At 44.7% G+C, this 21151-nt stretch overlaps 1 protein-coding gene across 1 annotated transcript in view; it reads right to left on the minus strand.

The window, feature by feature from the left end:
- HMCN2 (hemicentin 2) overlaps positions 1-21151 on the minus strand; it is a 361882-nt gene that overhangs the window by 26798 nt on the left and 313933 nt on the right. Inside the window, exons 70-79 of the mRNA XM_077478193.1 lie at positions 13408-13489; positions 12367-12503; positions 9545-9686; positions 9318-9462; positions 9104-9231; positions 8438-8608; positions 8181-8351; positions 6005-6154; positions 2173-2310; positions 1787-1908 (exon numbers count right to left, since the gene is read on the minus strand). Of these exons, the coding sequence (XP_077334319.1) occupies positions 1787-1908; positions 2173-2310; positions 6005-6154; positions 8181-8351; positions 8438-8608; positions 9104-9231; positions 9318-9462; positions 9545-9686; positions 12367-12503; positions 13408-13489 (1386 nt within the window). The remainder of the gene's footprint in view (positions 1-1786; positions 1909-2172; positions 2311-6004; positions 6155-8180; positions 8352-8437; positions 8609-9103; positions 9232-9317; positions 9463-9544; positions 9687-12366; positions 12504-13407; positions 13490-21151) is intronic.

A 21151-nucleotide genomic window follows, 5' to 3' on the forward strand; every position in this document is an offset into this window, starting at 1 on the left:
GGAATCAGCCCAGAACTACACGGGAGAATCTTGTCAATGATCTCAAGGTTGCTGGGCCAATCGTCACCAAGAAACCAATTGGTAACACACTACACCGTGAAGGACTGAAATCCTGCAGTGCCGGCAAGGTTCCTCTGCTCAAGAAAAGCACATTTACAGGCCCATTTGAAGTTTGCTAATGAACATTTAAATGATTCAGATAACAGGGTGAAAGTGTTGCGGTCAGATGAGACCAAAATCAAGCTCTTTGGCATCAACTCAACTTGGAGTAGGTGGAATGCTGCCTATGACCCCAAGAACACCATTCACACCATCAAACAAGGGAGGTGGAAACCATCAAATCTTGGGTGAGAACCTCCTTCCCTCAGCCTGGGCATTGGAAATGGGTCATGAATGAGTATTTCAGCATGACAATGACCCAAAACACATGGCCAAAGACAAAGGAGTGGCTCAAGAAGAAGCACATTAAAGAGGGATTCCGCCCCAAAAAAAAATATTAAAAGCCAGCAGCTAAGAATACTACAGCTGCTGACTTTTAATAAATGGACACTCACCTGTCCCGGGTTCCAGCAATGCCGGCAGCCGAGGCCGATCGACCGCTCGGGCCTCGGCTGCTGCCGCCGCCATTCGAGGTGAGGGAATCAGGAAGTAAAGCGAATCGGCTTCACTTCCCGGTTCCCTACTGCGCATGCGTGAGCCGCGCCGCGCAATAGGAGATCTCCGCGCTGTCACTGGGACCCGTGTGTGTCCCAGCAGACAGCGCGGCAGGGCAGGAAATGGCGTAGACTCCCGTGGGAGTCTATGCCCGGAAGTGGGTGAAAATACCTGTCTTTGACAGGTATCTCCACCCCCCTCCCCCCTGAAAGGTGTCAATTGTGACACCGGAGGGGGGGGGGGTTCCGATCAGCGGAGGTTCCACTTTAGGGTGGAATCCCGCTTTAAGTTCATGGAGTGGCCTAGCCAGTCTCCAGACCTTAACCTCATAGAAAATATGTGGAGGGAGCTGAGGGTTCGAGTTACAAAATGTTAACCTCAAAACCTTAATGGCTTGGAGAGGATCTGCAAAGAGGACAAAATCCCTCCTGAGATGTGTGTAAACCTGGTGGCCAACTGCAAAAAATCTCTGACCTCTGTGATTGCCAACAAGGGTTTTACCACCAAGTACTAAGTAATGTTTTGAGAAGGGGTCAAATACTTATTTCACTCATTAAAATGCAAATCAATTTATAACTTTTTGGAATTTTTTTTTCAGTTTTTTTTTTTGTTGTTGTTATTCTGTCTCCCACCGTTAAAATAACCCTACCATTAAAATTATAGACTGATCATTTCTTTGTCAGTGGGAAACGTACAAAATCAGCAGGGGATAAAATACTTTTATCCCTCACTTTATTTACCTGCTCTGTGCAATGGTTTTGCAAAGAGCAGCCCTGCTCTTCTCAGGTCCCCTACTGTTGCTCCAGAGTCCTCCTCCCACCGAGTGGCCATATAGCAAGTCGGTTACTATGGGGGAACTTGTGCGTTCTCGTTCCCGAGCCAGCTCTGTGTGTCCATACATAAGCTCACAGTGTGCAGTGAATCAGCAAGCAATTTCAGTACAGCAGAAGAGCCTTTACAACAGTGCAAGGCTGGAGTTCAGCTTTAAAGATGGGATATGTGATAATAACACTATCCCTGCCCAACCACTTGCATCTACAGCAGCTCCTTCTTTCTCTAGCATCCATGCACAGTGAGCTATGTGGTCAGTGTGTCTTTATACTTTGGAAGCAGCTGGGGATATAACTCATACCTGGACAATGACATCAGAAGACACCACAGTGTCTGGTACAAATCCATTAATCACGATGTCAAACCAGAGGGTGCCGTCAGCATCCAGGCCTCGAGCGATATGTGTGATTCGCAGCTGCTGACCTGAAAAACAAACACATCGTACAAAATGAGGCAACTATTGGCTGTCTATAGGTCTAAGTAACTAAGCTAAGAACTGTTAGTATGTTAATGCTTTGTGTCTGTTATAGATGCAATCATTATTAAGTTATTTATGATGCCTCCATCTCTCCAGCTTGTGCAACATGAAGCAGCCACTCAGCGTTTGTTAAATCGTAACAGAGAATGAATCATTTGGATTGGTTAGTACTAATTGCTGCTCTTTGGTACTTGACAATTTTGGCTCACCTGTTGCAAACTCCACCTGAGACTCTTTGCGGAAGACGCCCTTAGTCAGGGAGAAACCATTGGTAGTGCCATCATGGGGGAAAGCTCCAGACCAGTAAAGGGGGGCAATCATAGACACCAGCATTCTCATCAAGGGACCTGTCAGGGAAAACAAGATACACAATGGGCTCAATTCACTAAGCATTAATGCATGTGATATTTACCATAATCTGTATTTTTAGCCATGTGACTGTTGTTTTCATCTCTCATTGGTTGTCAACAAGGGTCCTTATGACAAAAATTATTGCTATAGCTTATTGAATTGGCCCTAATATCCACAATTACCACTCCACATATAGAACTCCAAGCAAATAGCTAAATACACAGATGACATGCACATAAGGGAGAAGATGTTTTACATGTCAAAGAATTTGTATTTCTGTCCATCCAGTTCTCAGATATACACACCATTGCCATACAGCACAGCCCTAAAAGGTAGGGCAGGAGACCTGGTTCTTCTCTGCTGCAGTTTAGGAAGACTTACAGGTGTGTCCCTCCCCCAGGCTGTGATTGGACAATGAATGAGAAGCAGCAGACTAATATGCCAATCTCCTTGTTATTCTGATCTTTCTTTCTGTGCTGCTTCTCCCTCTCCAATACTGTATAAGGAATGGAAGAGGCTGATGCTAAGTCAAATTTAGGGCCTTTTACTGCTTTTTAAAAATATATATGATGTATTAACACAAAGCTATATTCATTTGTTCCTAGAGTTCATCTTTAAGGCAGACTGTAGGATTTTCCAATATTATAAAAGAAAAAAAAAAAAATATATATATATATATACATATACATATATATATATATATATATATATATATATATATATATATATATATATATATATATAATTTCTTTAGGAATAATATTTTTATTTGGAGTCTATAGATATCTGTTGAGAGTTGTATTTTAAAGTTGGATGTCACAGTCTAGGTAATAAGATACATTGCACCAGGATAGGGAAAGAAATGGCTGAGTGGCAGACCAGAAACTTCCTATCAGTTTCCTGACAATACTTTTCCAACTGGTATCTGGTTAGGCTGTTCTGTGCAAAATGTAGGGTGGACTAAATCTTGGCAGAGTTCAAAAGATCTCTGCTTCCAATGTCCGCTGATGTCAGTAACAGGTCCGCTCAACACTGTAGCTTTGCCCTCCTGCCCACTGCTCCAACCCACCATTGGTGCCCACCTCCCTATCACTAAAAAAGGCAAGGCCATGCTTGGTAAATGTTTTAAAATGGCATCAGCCAAGACAAAGATTCACTGTGGTCATGTATAGGGTAAGTGAGGGATGTTAAAATAGAAGGGCTTAGGCATAGAAGACAATATCAAAGCCTTTATCACATACTAACAACTGAAATTATGGTAAAAATGTTGAACCAAAAAGTAATCAGGGATTAAAAGACTGGCCAGAATCGATGGTCAGCAATTTCGGCCAGAGATAAAATTATCCAGTTTAATTATCGCCATTGTGTATTATACACCTGCACATCTTTACAAGATGGGCAGGGTGGAAAAACCAGAATGCTCTAGGTGTAGGGCTGAGGTAGGGGATTATTTTCATATGGTATGGCTCTGCCCTCAGGTGGGAAAGTTTTGGGCGACAATCACAAAATTATTTGAGGAAAAATTAGCCCTTCCAAATATTTGTGTTCCAGCCAGATGCTTATTGTGTGATTTTGGGGAAGAGGAATTGTCCACTTCTAAAAAAACTTTCTTAAAGTGGGGTACCCCCTAAAAAAAAAAAATTAAAAGTCAGCAGCTACAAATACTGCAGCTGCTGGCTTTTAATAATCGGACACTTACCTGTCCCGGGTTCCAGCGATGCGGGGGAACGAAGCCCCCCCCTCGCTCCCCGCTCCGCTCGCGGCGCCGTCATGCATACTGTGGGCACCCGGCTGTGGCTTCACAGCCGGGCACCCACTGCGCATGCGCGAGCGGCGCAGGGCGCCGTGATACGCCGTACAGTCACCTGGGACACGTGACAGGTCCCAGGTGAATGTGCGGCGCGAGGGGAAGTGATGTCACCAGCCCGGGCAATGAAGAAGGCAGACTACGAGGGACCCCCTAGCAACCGGTATTTAGAGGTGAGTAAAAATTTTTTTTTTTGCCAATTATTTTTTTTTGATTTTTTTTAAGATTTTTAAGTGGTTTTATTTTTTGGGGGGCAACTCCACTTTAAGGATAGTCTTTTTTTAATGCTAAAAAAGCATTAGCTCTGAAATGGAAGGATCCAAGGCCTCCGCCCCTCTTCTACTGGGTGGAATTGGTTAGTAGAGCTCTGCAGAAATATAAACTAACCTACAACTCCAGGGGTTGCCCTAAAAAGTTTAAAAAAATATGGGCTGGTTGGATTCAAATGGTGCCCAGAGATATATAGGTGTAAATGTGGTAAAGATGAGACCCTGAATGGATTATATACTAATCAGCAAAAAAAATACTGATGTTTAGTTCAGATTGTTTTCTTATGTTTCTTATTATGCATTCCGGGGTACTGCCCTGGAGATAAAGGAGATAAACATAGCTGAATATACAGGATGCTAGTAATGTATGTACTGATGCATAGACTCTAATCATGCCTGACATAGAATACGGGTAAGCAACATAGCTCTCCCTTCCTTTTCCCCCCTTTTACATGCAATTTTCCTTGATTGTTAAATTAATACATTTTGTACATCTTATAAATGTTTTGATATTTATTGTTTGTTAATCAAATTGCAGATATTCTCCTGATAAAGCAGTATTTAGGCCGCAAAACTAGTTGAGATGCTATCCGTGAACAATTATCCCAATGTGATCCTCTCCCCCCAAGGAACTATTATACTGGTGATATACATGGATTATCATGCATTTTATAATGTAATTGGCAAATGTGTTTTTTTATTTTGTATTCATTTTGTATTAATAAAATTATTTATTTACTTATTGCACAACTTGAATCTATGCTAATTAAGCCAGTACCAAGATAGTCAATTTTTCCTTGTTCTGGGTCCTCCTGTTTCGCATAGAATTCCTAGAGCATTATGGATTTTATAAAGACAGGGTACAAGCAGAAGCTGTTTTCTTTCAAACATCTTGTCTTTTATCTGAACTTTGAGCCTAGTTTCACACGTATGCAAAGCAGGAACCAGCGTGATTATAGCGCCGGTTCCCGCATCGCATCTCTCCCACAAGCAGTTTACATTGCCCTCCGCGAACCTCTGTCAATACAATGTTAATGACACCCCCAGATTGGTTCACAGATCGCAGTATGAACTGTGGCTTTGGACAGGAATCAGATTGCATGGGTAAGAACATTCACGCGATCCGATTCCAGTGCGGCAAAAAAAATAGTCCCTGCACCTTTTTTTTTCTGCAAATTCAATGCGAGTTCAGCGATACAACTGTACGGCTGAACTCGCACTGCACAGACATCCCATGTGATCGGCACCTGCGATGCAGGTACGAATCACATGCGATCACACAAGTGTGAACCTGGGCTGAATGAAGTGGGAGGAGTCAGTGCTCAGTCTCTTCTGTGCATATCCGAACTTGAGCTGTGGAGCTCTGTAGACATCAAGCTTTTAACAAGAGCTGAACAGATACAAGAAAACTTTAAAAAGGAGCCCAAAGCTTTAGCTGTAGATAGTGTAGATAGGAGAATACATAATAATCATTTGCAAAACCAGCCCTTTGAATTACAAGAACTATCCTTTAAAGACAAGTAAATCAAAGGTCGTAGTTGTGACATTTGCACACTATGCTGATGAAGCCCTTGGTGAAGCCATCACGCAACATGAAATGAGGTCTGCACATACCTATAGAAGGAGGGATGTTTTCAATGGTGCTGGTAATTGTGGTAGTCCCGGAACGGCTGTTCTCCGTCATATTTGCACTGAGCGAAGATAGTCCAAAATCCTGATCATTAATAATGCCAATGAGGCTGGCCCGTACACGAGTGGCAACCGCTTGGACAAAGAAATATTTTTACAAACTATTAAATGTATGCCAAAACATGAAACCATTCCAAGTACAATTACTCAAATGTGCATTTACCCTCTACAATCCGATATGAATCTTTATTGATCGAATATTGGCCATACACACATCGATTTTTCATTGGCTTGACTATTCAACTCATTTGCAATTAATCAGAAGGCTATAGCGATCATTCAATACAACATAAGCAACGTTCACCTCTATCAATCTAACATTTTCAAAATCGATCGACTGCTTCAAACACCAATTGGTTTACTAGAATTTTCCAATCATCATGTAGCGAGGTCCCAAACCGCTAGAGGCCTAATGATTACCTCCAGAGTCAGGGAGGGCTGACATCCTTCTGTGTAGAGTGGGTTACAAGGCATGGTGTGTGTAATACAAGCTGAAGTGATGGGCGCCAGACACTTTTTGAATGCAAAGAGATTTATTGTCTCTTGAACCTGAACTGTGGGAGAGAGGGTTAGGGCCAGGACGCCATTAAGTAGATGCAATGATAATTGGCAGACTCCAAGACTTCTATTGCTAGACAGCTATACAGGTGAAGGCCTCCAGCCGGATACCACGTCTGTATAGGTAGGACCGCTGTCTTCTATGGTAACAAATCTTGTAACAGTCACTAAGGGTAATTGTACCTAACTATTGGTAACACAGATTAGTTCTCATTACATGCTACAGTCTCTCACTGTAGGTTTTCACTCGCTGAGCTCCCAGTCTCTCATTAGACTCTCAGACCCAAGCGCCATTGGATCCCCTGAACTTTTCCACTTCCATTACTCAGTATCTTCCTTAAGTGTCACCCTGGCTTCCCTGCTGGGTCCCTGGCTTGCCACTCACAGATACTCCTTAAGCATCACCACTGCTAATCCGCTAGGTCCATAGCTTGGCACTCACTGATGCTCCTCAAGCGTCACCTCTGATGTCCCACTGGGTCCCTGGCTTGGCACTTGCTGATGCTTTCCCACTTCTTCACCATCACCGGCTGGTGAGAAGTCTGCTCTGGTACTGGCTCCACCTTACTCACAAGGGTCTCTGGTAACAAGGTGGATGGTTCCTTAGTGGCGACAGCTTCCCCTCTACCTCCGACCTCACCTGGTTTCCTGTCTGGCTGAACCGCTACTCACGGTTGGACTTTAATTCTGCAGTCCCAACCCTGCCCTGCTTCTGGATAGGCCCTCAGACATCCTAGCAGCCAGATGTCCCCAGGATAGGCCTCAGGCTTCTGGCCTAGCAGCCTGGGGCAGCATAACACACGCCCACCCAGACAGCCACCTAGATGGCACAGAACCCCAATCACCTGACCCCCCCCAAATAAATAGTCTCTCCCAGCAGGCCAAGGGACTAAAGAAACCTCTGCCAATTGGCTGAGACACCCCACCCATTCATAACCTGACCTTGCTAAGCCCTTGTCTTTCTAATATGACCAGCATAACGCCACCTAGCGACAGAAGAGAGAAGGTGCAGCAAGCCAGAACTAGGGAGGAATCAGTGGATCTACTAACAATTAACCTGGCAACTACTGCCTAAACACCAGGGTGCTACAATCACATAACTGCAAATGAAATTCTAGAGAACTGAAACAATCATTTAAGTGATCAGACTGACATCAATGGCCAAGACAAGATCAGGTATTTATTTCTGCCTTTATCTTCCTGTCGAAGTAACACTCTCTCCCTTCATTTATCATTCTAAAGTCACAAGAAAAAAAAAAATGAAACCTGCCTTATAGGGTCAAAGACAGCAATGAGACTCTTACAGAAGTATCCAATTTTGTCAAATCTATCAAAAACTTTGCCAAGTCTATCTAAAATATATCAGTTTTTAAGATGGCCATTAGATAAAGCCAGAGTGCTAAATACTGGGTGGATGGTTGACCCTTGACTAGAATTGCCCAGTCATGTGGGGAATAATACTGAGAACCCCATACATAGGCAAAGGTGGTCATCAGTCACATATTTCACCATATTAAAAAACCTTTGACTATGGATGATTTACCTCGACATTGGGGTAGCTGACATGGCTCTGCCTCTGTGTCCTTCCCGACACAGGCCCTGCCACCATTTTGGGGAGGAGGAGAGAAGCAGGAACGAGTGCGTTTGCGGCTTCCTTCACCACAGGTTGCTGAACACTGTGACCAGCTGCTCCAGCCTGTCCATCCTCCATCCACTAGGGAAGAAGAATGCAAAAGAAATCAATGATAGCAATACCAATGTTCCCTGCAGTTAAACAGTTTTAGCATGTAAAAACATTACCTGGGCAAGGTGGTAAGTTGCATGCTCTCACATCCACATCCCTGCCCATGCATGGTCTTCCCCCATTTGCGGGAGGGGGATTGTTACATAACCGGATCCTCTCCTGTACTCCCTGGCCACATGTTCTGGTACATGGACTCCACTCCTGCCACTCTGAGAAGCCACCATTAACTATCAAGACAAATTGAATTAGCACACACATGTTATACTGGCCAGTACAGTACTTGGCATGCTCAAAAAGGCTGCAGCATGTATGAAAAATGCTCAAACACATTTACAAAAAGAAAATTAAGAAATGTTTGTTTACTTTCATTAGAAAATATATTTTTTCACTCAGTAAATAACACGTCTGTCACCTTGAGAAAGGGGTCCAACAAGGTCCCAATACATTAGTGGATATGCTTGTTATTTGTACTTAATTTCATTGCACTTTATGCGATTGAACATCTATACATTTTTGGACTTTTTGGTTTCTTTCATCATATGGAATCTGTGATAGTTGTGCTCCCCTCAACAGGGCGGTTTGGGTATGGTGCTGGATCGATTGGACTGCGGCAATAAAAACCTAAAAAAGGTTTTCCCTTTGTTTCCAAAAACATTTGGGCCGGTTCAACCATAGTGTAAAGAACTTAATATCAGTTTTACTAGAAAAATATCAGAGCATACCAAAAACCCTTAGCTCAACACCACGACGAGCCATTCCAGCAGAGTTTGTGACTGTACAGAGGTAGTATCCGGAATCCTGCAGGAGAACTTGTGGGATGCTAAGGGATCCATCTTTGAGGAACTCTAGCCTGGAAGAAGTGAAAAGCCACTCAATTACCTTTTTTTCTTTTCAATTAAAAAGGAAAACAGGTACACACTAGAACTTAAACAATACCTGGACATTTCCACAGAGAGCTGAGTGCCATCTTTCCTCCATGTTGTAGCTGGTTTTGGATGCCCTTCTGCCCAGCAAGGCAAAACCGCAGTTTGGTTAACTGATGCACTGACTACTGAGGGTCCAGGCATGATTGAAGGTGCAACTATAATACAGGATATCAGGTGATCAACAGACATCAGGAAATAATAGGCGTCACAGATAACCAATACTTTCTGTTTACTTACTTTGTATCTCCACAATAAATGTCAGGCTGGTCTGGCCAATTGGATTTGTGGCTATGCAGGTGTATTCCCCGCTATCTGAGGCCTGCAGGCTGTGGATCTGTATATATCGGCCTTTAGACAAAACTTGGACTCTCCTGTCGGTCTGTAAAAAATGCAAATTAAAAAAGAAATAAGAACAAAATACAGTTTTGTGCTCTAATGATATTATACAGTATATTAGGTTAAAGGCTTTCCAGATTCCTTAGTTCAACTATGTCACAGAATTATCCTATTTATATTAAAATTTTATAGTTTCATAAATGGATCATCATTACAAACATATGCTAGCTTTTTTAGTGTATTTCTGAGGTAGTGCTAGATCTTGCTGGTGGTGGGCAGGTCTGAGGTGGTGTCATTTGTGGAGGGTCCTCCTAGTGAGTCCTTTCAAATGTAGTAAGATTTTGTAGGTTGGTTGGGAGCGCCAGTTGGAAGTCTTTGAAACTCTAGCCACATGGAGAAAAGTAATTATTCATGTATAACATACAACACTTTTCAGGAAATTGGTCTTTCCATTCTTCATGTCTTCAGTAAAATTGTATTTGTTAATTGTGGGCACTGCAGTCTGTGTCCTAATGTGATGGTAACAGTATTCTGGAATGTAAACAGGAGAGAATCACCCCTACCCCCAACTAGCCCAGGTGAAAAAAGAAAAAAAGGCCTCCGCCTACATGTCTTCACCAAACCACACACCCAGATGTATTACTCCTCGCCCAACGGAGGCTTAATCATAGGGTTGGATTGGTATTAGGACAAGCCTGCGCCTAATGTTCTGGGGACACAGGGATATGCTTTTACCTCTACTTTGAGTGGCACTAAAAGCAATCAAACAGATATTACAGAGTGTCAGTTGTGCCTGCAGTGGCAAATACTCCAGAATAACTATCATTTTGGGACACAGACTGCAGTGCCCATGTGCACTACCAATAACTTGAAGAATGGGGGAGCCCTAATCCCCTGACACATGCATGTCTTATATCATACACCTATATGACATTGTTCTTAACTGATTTGAGTTTTCAAGATCTTCTATTCATACATGATTCCCTTCACCTACATCCACTGGTACCTTTAGGCAGGTGCTTTGCGTTCAAATGATGGAAAGACATTGGTTACTCAGCTGATAGTTCACATGGGATGCCTCATTGAGTTCAGATTGATTACATGGCATACTGTAGGTCATTCCACTGGAGTAGGTAACATAGCATGAATTGCTCAGCAGGATGGGTCACATGACATGCAGTTGGAATGATTCAGATTGGAAGTGTCATTCAGTTGGGATAAGTCACATAGGATGGCTCACTCAGTTGATCTCCCACCTGTTTTCTTTCATGTCAATTATGGTACAGATATTGGAAAGGGGTCCTGAATACTATAAGATCTGTTCATGTTATTTTTAGCAGAAGATCCATGGATATGTTTATTAAACATGGTGGACGAGGCTACTTTACCAGAAAATACATTATGTCCCTATACCTCGAGTGTTATTTCAGGCCCACAAATGAATTGCTCATAAATGGTATTCCCCCACCTTGGAGGAACTGAAAACACAAATAAATCAAACTTTATCTAAAGAATAGCTAATTTACCAACACAGAAACTGCCCAAATAAATGTGAAAAAAAATTGCAAATAGGTGGCTTGTTACCTAGTGTTTAGCTCCGACTTCATTATTTCTGAATAGGTTATTGTGTTAAAGAGGGGGGACTGGCTGGTGTGTCTTATATTGGAGGTTACCTGGGTATTCATGGTGATCAGCCAGTTATGATATTGTTTATAGCTGTATGAAATACTTTATCTGCTTTTATAATTTTAATTCATGCTGACTGCGTGTGTTAATTATGACTGTGTTAATACTATGCAGAAGACAAAGCATTGTACATTAAAGCCCACTGACAGCCCAAACATTGTTTCTACTTTTGGACAGAATGGGGAAGGGATAGAACCTCTGTAAAGTTGTTATTGCAGTTTGTGTTGCAATTGGGTGGGTTTCAGATTCTTCTCCTCCTGTGCATTAGCTGGGACAGGATGTAAGGGGTATGCCAGTAGGGAGGCAGAAAGCAATACAAAAATTATATAAGTTTAAAGCCTTTCACACCCTATCAAAACTGCTCTTTGCATCCCATCTTTAGAGATTCCCTTTACTTCTTGTCTGGTCCACCACATAGGAAGTTATTAGAAAGACATACCTGAAAGAAAGGGGTTATAACTCCTTCGGCCGCGTACACACGGGCGGACTGTATGGCCTACTTAGTCCGTCATACAATCTGACGGACAGTCCGTCATACTTTCGAATGAACGGACTTGACCACACACGGATGCACAAACAGTCCGTCGAAAGCTTGCGCGATGACGTGTACAGCACATACGACGGGACTAGAAATAGGAAGTCCAATACACAGCAATGCAACCTTCCACCGTGTAAATCCTTTCTGAGCATGCGCCATTCTTAGTCCGTCGAACTAGCCTACTGACGAGCGGATTGTCCGCTGAAACCAAAGTATGACGGACAGAATTTCGAAAAATCCGAAATACTTAGTACGCCAGATTGCACGCTGAAAAAGTCCGCTGAAGCCCACACACGAGCGGACTGTCCGCTGAAATGTGTTTCGACGGACTAAGTAGGCCATACAGTCCGCCCGCAGCCTTCCTTGCTTTATACAACCTTAAAAAGGATTTGGTTACAACCCGGTTTAAACAGTTTGTACAAGGATTATTTAACAATTTAGTAAAGATTTTACTTTTGCTACCTTACAACAATGTGGGCTTCTAAGACGTTATAAGTACCTGAAGATGTGTTTCTCCTCTGAACCACTGAATAGCTGGAGCTGGATCTCCTTCCACTCTGCATTCTAGAACTATCTGTCCACCAATGGACACAGATACTGAGCGAGGTTCACTGGATCCAATTACACTGGGAGGAACTGGAAATTGCAAAGAATGAGTTAAATTGATGCTACTGTTTGATATTTGTCCATACACCAATATTTATCTGCGCAAGTTGGATGACAGACAGAATACAAGTTTGCCTTGAGAAACTGAAGCACTATATGGAGACTTGCCAGTAGGGTTGCCACCTCATCCCTTTAAACTTCAAACACATATGAATTACACAGGTTCTGTGGCTGATTAAGGTTGTAATTAAACTCACATAGTGCCTTATCTGCATTAAATTAGCCTCAGAACCTGTTTAATTAATATGTGTTCGGGTTTAAAGGGACGAGGTGGCAACCCTACTTGCCAGTCCAGACCTGTCACTTTTAGGCTGAGTTGTTATTTAATGAGTAAGATGCAATACATTGACACCATATAATCATTACATGAATATCTATCATGTGGTCTGTACTGGCTTTTTCCACCCAGCTAACCAGGGCCCTACCCCCTGACCCCCACTCTACACTATGGGTGAGTGACCAGTTCTTCATTTACCTATACTGATCCATGATCCCCTAAGGAAGCAGATTAAAACATTTTCTGAGAAACAGGTTGAGAGAAATTCTGTCTGACACCTATTTTCACAATCCAGCGAATGAATAAATGGGAGTATCTCACGTTCTGCATGTAACAGGTGATAGGGAAATGTTATATTCATGGATCACTACAGCCATTGAATATGTTTTTCCTTCTTGTTTTAAATATATATATGTTTTTAAAGTTAAAAAATAAAACCAACAAAATGCTACCTTTAAAGTTCAACCATCTTTCTCTTTTCTTATGTGCACGTAGAAATGTTTGCACTTTTTTTTTTTTAGATGATAGTGTCCCTTTAATGAAATGGCAATTGTACACCTTTAATAATGCCTTCCGCTATTCTATTCCCCTCCGTACCTTTCATTCGCACCCAGGTGGCCCTGGAATCTCTACCCGCTGGGCTGCTAGCGACACACACATAGATTCCACCATCTTCAGTCTGTGACAAAGATAAATACAGTACAAAATCTCAGCAAACAGAATGCAATACAATGAAAATGCTTTTTTTAATAAGAAAAAGAGAAACAAGCAGTGACCCCTAGCAACAAATTACAATGTACAGTATCTCTTATTACCATTGAAGCCCAATGGTTACTGTACTCAACATATCATCGTAGTTCTTTGTGGTCTTCCAAAGCAAAGTTTGCTTCTGGCACCCTGCCTCCACACCATCAACCGAGGAACTTTAATCAGTAAGTACACACTTCAGTGCTATTTGAGGTTTTACCCTACCCCCTTCCATGTCCCCAATGATGAGTGATTATGTTTATATCATTTTTATTCTAGATTACCACGTGCATGCTCCTGATGAGTGGCGCATCAGCCACGAAACACGTAGTGCTACTTTATGGCGTGTTTCCACTTTTCTATACCCAGATTTCCAAGCTACTATGCAATTCCTACCTCTACAGGCTCAGTGAGGCCTTAGGTCCTGCAGGCATTACCTCGTTACCACATGTTTACCCAACCTTGTATTGCTGCATTATGGAAGTTTATTATGGTCTTATTCTAGACATTATTGTCATTATTTTGTCTATTGTCTACTATCATGCATAACTTATCATTGACATCAGCTGTTAAATTTTGTGACATTTGTGTTATCATGGCTACTGCTGTTATTGTGTTTATATTTTTACCTTGATACAAATATTATATGAATGTTTACAAGTTTTTTATGACTAAAATTCCTTTTGTTCAGTTTAATTACCTTCTCGCTATCATGTGTTTCATACAAAGTCCCACTTTCCTTGTTCTCCTTCCTATGTAACCATTTAAATGGCAGCTATTATTGCAACTTTAAGTGCTATAATCCTTATTTTTTCTGGAATTAGGTAGGGATGACTTTTAGTAGAAAAAACTTTAGAAACCGGTAACGTTTTTATTCCTCTCTGTATCCCCTATTGGGTTATTCACCCTCTCTATTAATCCTGGTTAGGGATGAGCTTCGTGTTCGAGTCGAACGCATGTTCGACTCGAACATCGGTCGTTCGTGCGTTCGCCGAATTCCGAACGCTTGGGCCGTTCGCGGCAAAATTCGTGTGGCCCACAATGCATTGCGATGGCGCAATGCATTGCTGTCTCACGATTGGCCAAGCATGCACTGTGACCCCGCATGCTTGGCCAATCGCAGCGCCAGTAGCGAGGAGAGCAATGGTTGGCCACAGGCAGGATGCCTGTGGCCAATCATAGCTCAGGCTGTGTAGTGCACGCCCCACACTATATAAAGCTGCCTTTCAGGCGGCCTCGTGTAGTGTTTGTTAGCATCTGAAGCAGTGGGTGTTCTGTGTACCTTCAACACAGTTACACACCAATCGTTTTTGGCTGATTTACTATTTTGCTCTTGTGTAGTGGTTACTGTCTGTGCCCTGACCGCAGTATACACCACTATATTCACCTCACCTATATAGCTAGTGATCTAGCTTTAATAATAGAGCTTGCAGTCAGTAGTGTTAGTGCGTGCTGTCTGCGTGCTCTGTACCCAGTACATACCACTATATACACCTACATAGCTGTTCTCTATTTGGGCCCGATTGGCATCTGCGGGAGTTATTGGAAGTTGTGTGTGCCTCCAGCACAGCACAGTATACATCTGTATATACCCCTTTAACTCTGCTGTTTTCTGGTTATTGTCTGCGTGCCCTGACCGCAGTATACACCGTGATATTCACCTCACCTATATAGCTAGTGGTCCATCTTTAACAATAGAGCTTGCAGTCAGTAGTGTCACTCAGGAGATAGTGCGTGCTGTGTGCCTGCTCTGTACCCAGTATATACCGCTATTATCCACCTACATAGCTGTTCTCTATTTGGGCCCGATTGGCATCTGCGGGAGTTATTGGAAGTTGTGTGTGCCTCCAGCACAGCACAGTATACATCTGTATATACCCCTTTAACTCTGCTGTTTTCTGGTTATTGTCTGCGTGCCCTGACCGCAGTATACACCGTGATATTCACCTCACCTATATAGCTAGTGGTCCATCTTTAACAATAGAGCTTGCAGTCAGTAGTGTCCCTCAGGAGATAGTGCGTGCTGTGTGCCTGCTCTGTACCCAGTACATACCGCTATTATCCACCTACATAGCTGTTCTCTATTTGGGCCCGATTGGCATCTGCGGGAGTTATTGGAAGTTGTGTGTGCCTCCAGCACAGCACAGTATACATCTGTATATACCCCTTTAACTCTGCTGTTTTCTTGTTATTGTCTGCGTGCCCTGACCGCAGTATACACCGTGATATTCACCTCACCTATATAGCTAGTGGTCCATCTTTAACAATAGAGCTTGCAGTCAGTAGTGTCACTCAGGAGATAGGGCGTGCTGTGTGCCTGCTCTGTACCCAGTACATACCGCTATTATCCACCTACATAGCTGTTCTCTATTTGGGCCCGATTGGCATCTGCGGGAGTTATTGGAAGTTGTGTGTGCCTCCAGCACAGCACAGTATACATCTGTATATACCCCTTTAACTCTGCTGTTCTATAAAAAAGGCATCTGCAGGAGTTAGTGGGTGTTGTGTGCCTCCAGCACAATATAAACTACCCAACTACTGTTTTACCCAACTCCCTTCAGGCCATTACCATGTATGGAAGGCCAGCAAGGAGAGGCAGACAGGCGCGAGCCGATAAAAGAGGGCAAGCAGGCTCTGTGTCTAGAGACAACAGTGCTGGTCGTGGACGCGGTGCATTGTCATCAGCACGTGGCCATGGGACATGCTTGTCCTTCTTTTCTGCAGCTGGACATGTTGAACCGCAACATGCCAACGACTTGGTAGAGTGGATGACCAAGCCCTCTTCATCCTCCTCATCCTCTCTCACCCAGTCTCAGGGTAGTAGAAAAGCAGCTGCCAACACATCGTCGTCCCTCCTCTCAATGTCATCATCAGTGACTCCTTCCCTAGACCCACCACGTCCTCCTGAGGAGTCTCCTGAACTCTTTGAGCACAGTGTTGGGTACATGCTCCAGGAGGATGCCCAGTGTTTGGTGGGCTCTGATGATGACACTCAGCTAGAGGAAGGCAGTAGCGTGAGCACAAAGAGAGGGGATGCTCAAGAAGGACAGCAATCTGGCAGTCATGTTCCACAAGCTGCAGCATACTGCCAGGTTTGCTACAGCGATGAAGAGGGAGGGGATGATGAGGGCACTGACTCCACGTGGGTGCCTGGAAGGAGGGAGGAGGAGGAGGAGGAGGAGGAGGCACATGTCCAACGAGGCAGGATGCCCTCCGGGGGCCAGCTTAGGGGCAGCACACCGACTGAATCACACCGCAGAGCTCCGCCTGCGCAGAGCGCTTCCTCTGCGCAGAGCGCTTCCGCGTTATTCTAAAAGTTCTTTGGTGTGGGCCTTTTTTGAGACGAGTGCATCAGATCGCACCGCTGCTATTTGCAACATATGTCTCAAGCGTATCTCACGTGGCCAAAACATCAGCCGCTTGGGCACCACATGCTTGACCAGACATATGTTGACCTGCCATGCAGCTCGTTGGCAAGCATACCTCAAAGACCCACACCAAAGAACAAAGCGGACCTCTCCTTGCTCCTCATCAGCTGGCATCTCCAACCCCACTAGACCCTCAGTCCTCTCTGAAACCTGCTCTGAGAGGAATGAAGGTGTAGAATTAGGTGTGTCACAGCCAAGTGCTTCCGGGAACTCTGCTAGTGGTACATCCACGTCCGATTATAGCAGACAAATGTCCCTGCCCCAGCTGCTGGACCGGCGGAAGAAATTTACTCCCAGCCATCCACATGCCCAGCGGTTGAATGCTAGCTTGGCTAAATTGCTAGCACTTCAACTGCTGCCTTTTCAGTTGGTAGACTCGGCCCCCTTCCGTGAGTTTGTACAATGTGCGGTTCCTCAGTGGCAGGTCCCCAAACGCCACTTTTTCTCACGGAAGGCGATTCCGGCTCTCTACCGGCATGTGGAAGGCAATGTCCTTGCCTCGCTGGACAGGGCGGTCAGCGGTAAGGTGCATATTACCGCTGACTCATGGTCCAGCAGGCATGGACAGGGACGTTACCTGTCTTTCACGGCCCATTGGGTCACTCTCCTGGCTGCTGGGAAGGATGCAGGACAAGGTGCAGTAGTGTTGGAGGTTGTTCCGCCACCACGCCTCCAAAATGCTACTATTGGTTGTGACACACCTCTCTCCTACACCCCCTCCTCTTCTTCTTCCTCCATGGCCTCTTCCAGTGCTCTGTCCTCAGAACCAGCGGTGCTCCGTAGGCGTTGCAGGGGCTACGCAAGTACGCAGGCAAAACGATGCCATGCCGTGCTTGCGCTGGTTTGTTTGGGGGACAGGAGCCACACTGGGGCGGATGTTTTGTCAGCTCTGCAGGGGCAGGCCGAGAGGTGGTTGACGCCACGCCAGCTTAAGCCAGGAATGGTGGTTTGCGACAATGGCACCAACCTCCTCTCCGCCCTCCGACAGGGACAACTGACCCATGTGCCCTGTGTAGCTCACGTCCTTAACCTGGTGGTGCAGCGGTTCTTGGGCAGGTACCCCGGCTTACAGGATGTCCTGAAACAGGCCAGGAGAGTCTGTGTGCATTTCCGCCGATCATTTAATGCCTGTGCTCGGCTGGCTGAGCTCCAAAAGGAGTTGAACCTGCCCAAGAACCGCCTTATATGTGACATGCCCACCAGATGGAACTCAACATTGGCCATGCTGCAGCGGCTGCACATGCAGCAGAGGGCCATCAATGAGTACCTGTGCGACTACGGCACCAGGACAGGGTCAGGGGAGCTTGGTTTTTTCTCACCACGCCAGTGGGGCATGATCAGGGATGCATGCACTGTCCTGTCACCGTTTGAGGAGGCCACAAGGATGGTGAGCAGTGACAGTGCATGCATCAGTGACACTATACCTCTTGTCCACCTCTTGGAGCATACGCTGCGTGGAATAATGGACAGGGCACTTGAGGCAGAACAGAGGCAGGAAGAGGAGGACTTCCTTGCCTCTCAAGGCCCCCTTTATCCAGACAGTGTTCCTGCTGTGCCACCCATCACACAGGAAGAGGGTGAGGAGGAGGAAGAGGAGGAGGAGGATGATTGTGTCAGCATGGAGGTGGAGGCTGGCACTCAGCATCAGCAGCAGCAGTCTTATAGGGATGATTTACAGTCCCAAGAAACACGTGGACTTGTACGTGGCTGGGAGGAGGTAGCTGCGGATCATGTTGTCCTTAGTGACCCAGAGGACTCCGGACCGAATGCCTCAGCTAACCTACGCTGCATGGCCTCCCTGATCCTGCAAAGCCTGCGGAAGGATCCTCGTATTCTTCGGATCAAGGAGAGGGACCATTACTGGCTGGCCACTCTCCTTGATCCACGGTACAAGGGTAAGGTTGCCGACCTTATCTTGCCATCGCAGAGGGAGCAGAGGATGAGACATCTCCGGGAGGCCTTGCAGAAAGCTCTGTGCAACGCGTTCCCAGAGACTGGGAGGTCACAAACTCCTGGTCCTGGACAACGTGTTGCTGAGGCATCAGTCAGAAGGAGCGGTGGAGAAGGTGGCCGTCTGACTGATGCTTTCAGACAATTTTTTAGTCCGCAGCCCCAAGGTATGATTGGTTCCAGCACCCATCGCCAGCGTCTAATTTACATGGTGCAGGAATACCTAGGGGCAAGGTCAGACTTGGACACCTTTCCCACTGAAAATCCTCTGGCTTACTGGGTCTTGAGGATGGATCACTGGCCAGAGCTTGCACAGTATGCAATTGAGCTACTGGCCTGTCCTGCATCCAGCGTTCTTTCGGAACGCACCTTCAGTGCTGCTGGTGGCTTCGTTACCGATCACAGGGTGCGCCTGTCCACCGAATCAGTTGATCGACTGACCTTCATCAAGATGAATCAGTCTTGGATCACCCACAGCTACCAAGCACCTGAAGCTGATGTAACCGAATAATTTTTTTTTAAATACCACATCCCTTCAAGACTGCCTATGCTGATGCTGAGTGACTGTCCTGTTATGTTGATTGTCTATCCTCTTCCTCCTCCGCTGATATGTTGGAAGAACATTTTTGGTTCTGGGTGATGCCAGCAGCCCAATTTTTCTGCCCCTGTTTAACAGGGGCGTTTAAGTACAATTTTTGATGCAATGCTTTGCAGCAGGGCTAATTCCTGCAATAAAACTAGAGTATATGGCAGAGGTTGCAGTGTGATGGCACCAGTGCCTAAGGCCCAATTTTTCTGCCCCTGTTTAACAGGGGCGTTTAAGTACAATTTTTGATGCAATGCTTTGCAGCAGGGCTAATTCCTGCAATAAAACTAGAGTATATGGCAGAGGTTGCAGTGTGATGGCATCAGTGCCTAAGGCCCAATTTTTCTGCCCCTGTTTAACAGGGGCGTTTAAGTACAATTTTTGATGCAATGCTTTGCAGCAGGGCTAATTCCTGCAATAAAACTAGAGTGTATGGCAGAGGTTGCAGTGTGATGGCACCAGTGCCTAAGGCCCAATTTTTCTACCACTGTTCAACAATGGCATGTAATTACAATTCTTGATATAATCGTTCACAGCAGGGCGCTCCAGCGCCCACCAAGAGTCACTTTGAGGGCTTACAATGTTGTTGCAAAACCAACACCTTGTTCCGCCATTTCTGCAGAGCATATAGGGCAGGCCCCTACTTTCAAACATCCAATTTACAAACATCTCCTACTTGCAAACGGAAGGAGACAACAGCAAGTGAGATGAAAAAAGATGGACGACAAAACAAATTATACAGGGGTGATAACCCTTCCCTATGTTTTCCAAAAAGCTTAAAAATATTTTTTTTGACTGGAGCTACACTTTAAAAATGTACCAGTTGAAAATTACAAACAGATTCAACTTAACACAACAAACCTACACAGTCCCTGTCTTGTTTGCACCGCCTGTATACTTCTGTTCTGAGTATATAGGGCCTGGGGGCCACACGCATTTCCTTTTTTTAATATGGGTACAGGGTTCCCCTTAATATGCGTACAAGACCCAAATAGGCTGGTAATGGGCAGGGAGGGCTACCCATGCCATTTTTCTGAATGATTTTCAACCATATTGCAGGAATCAGATATAACATTAAAACCGCAAGCAGTTTTAAATGGTGTTATTTCCGCTTAATGTCATTTTGTGCAGGGACTGTTCTAAACACGGGAAACACGTGGCACTTCACAGGCATACTACAGACACCCACCAGGCACCATATTTAAAGGAATATTTCACTTTTTTTTTTTTCACTTTAATCGTCATTAAAATCAGTGCTCCCACCAAAACGGTAGTTTTTAAAACTTTTTTTTGCAGTGACCCATGTCCCCTGAGGCAGGAGGCAGGTCGCCAAACCCTTTTTAGGACACTATCTTGCATATTAGCCGTTAAAATTAGCACTTTCCAATTCGAACGTTCGAGTCCCATAGACTTCAATGGGGTTCTAACGTTCGTACCGAACGCCGGGGTCGTTCGCAAGTTCTGGTGCGAACCGAACCTGGGGGGGGTTCGGCTCATCCCTAATCCTGGTTACCATTGATTCGGAAACAGAAAATTATGGGAAGTCCAACATTTTACAGCTGTCACTGAAACAGGAGGTGCTGGTAAATATTTCAATGAGTACACTTGTTGAGGAGACAGCTATCTAAGA

The sequence above is a fragment of the Lithobates pipiens genome, unplaced genomic scaffold, assembly GCF_037356315.1.
Source record: "Lithobates pipiens isolate NorthernLeopardFrog02 unplaced genomic scaffold, aLitPip1_a1.2 Scaffold_1, whole genome shotgun sequence".
Taxonomy (NCBI): domain Eukaryota; kingdom Metazoa; phylum Chordata; class Amphibia; order Anura; family Ranidae; genus Lithobates; species Lithobates pipiens.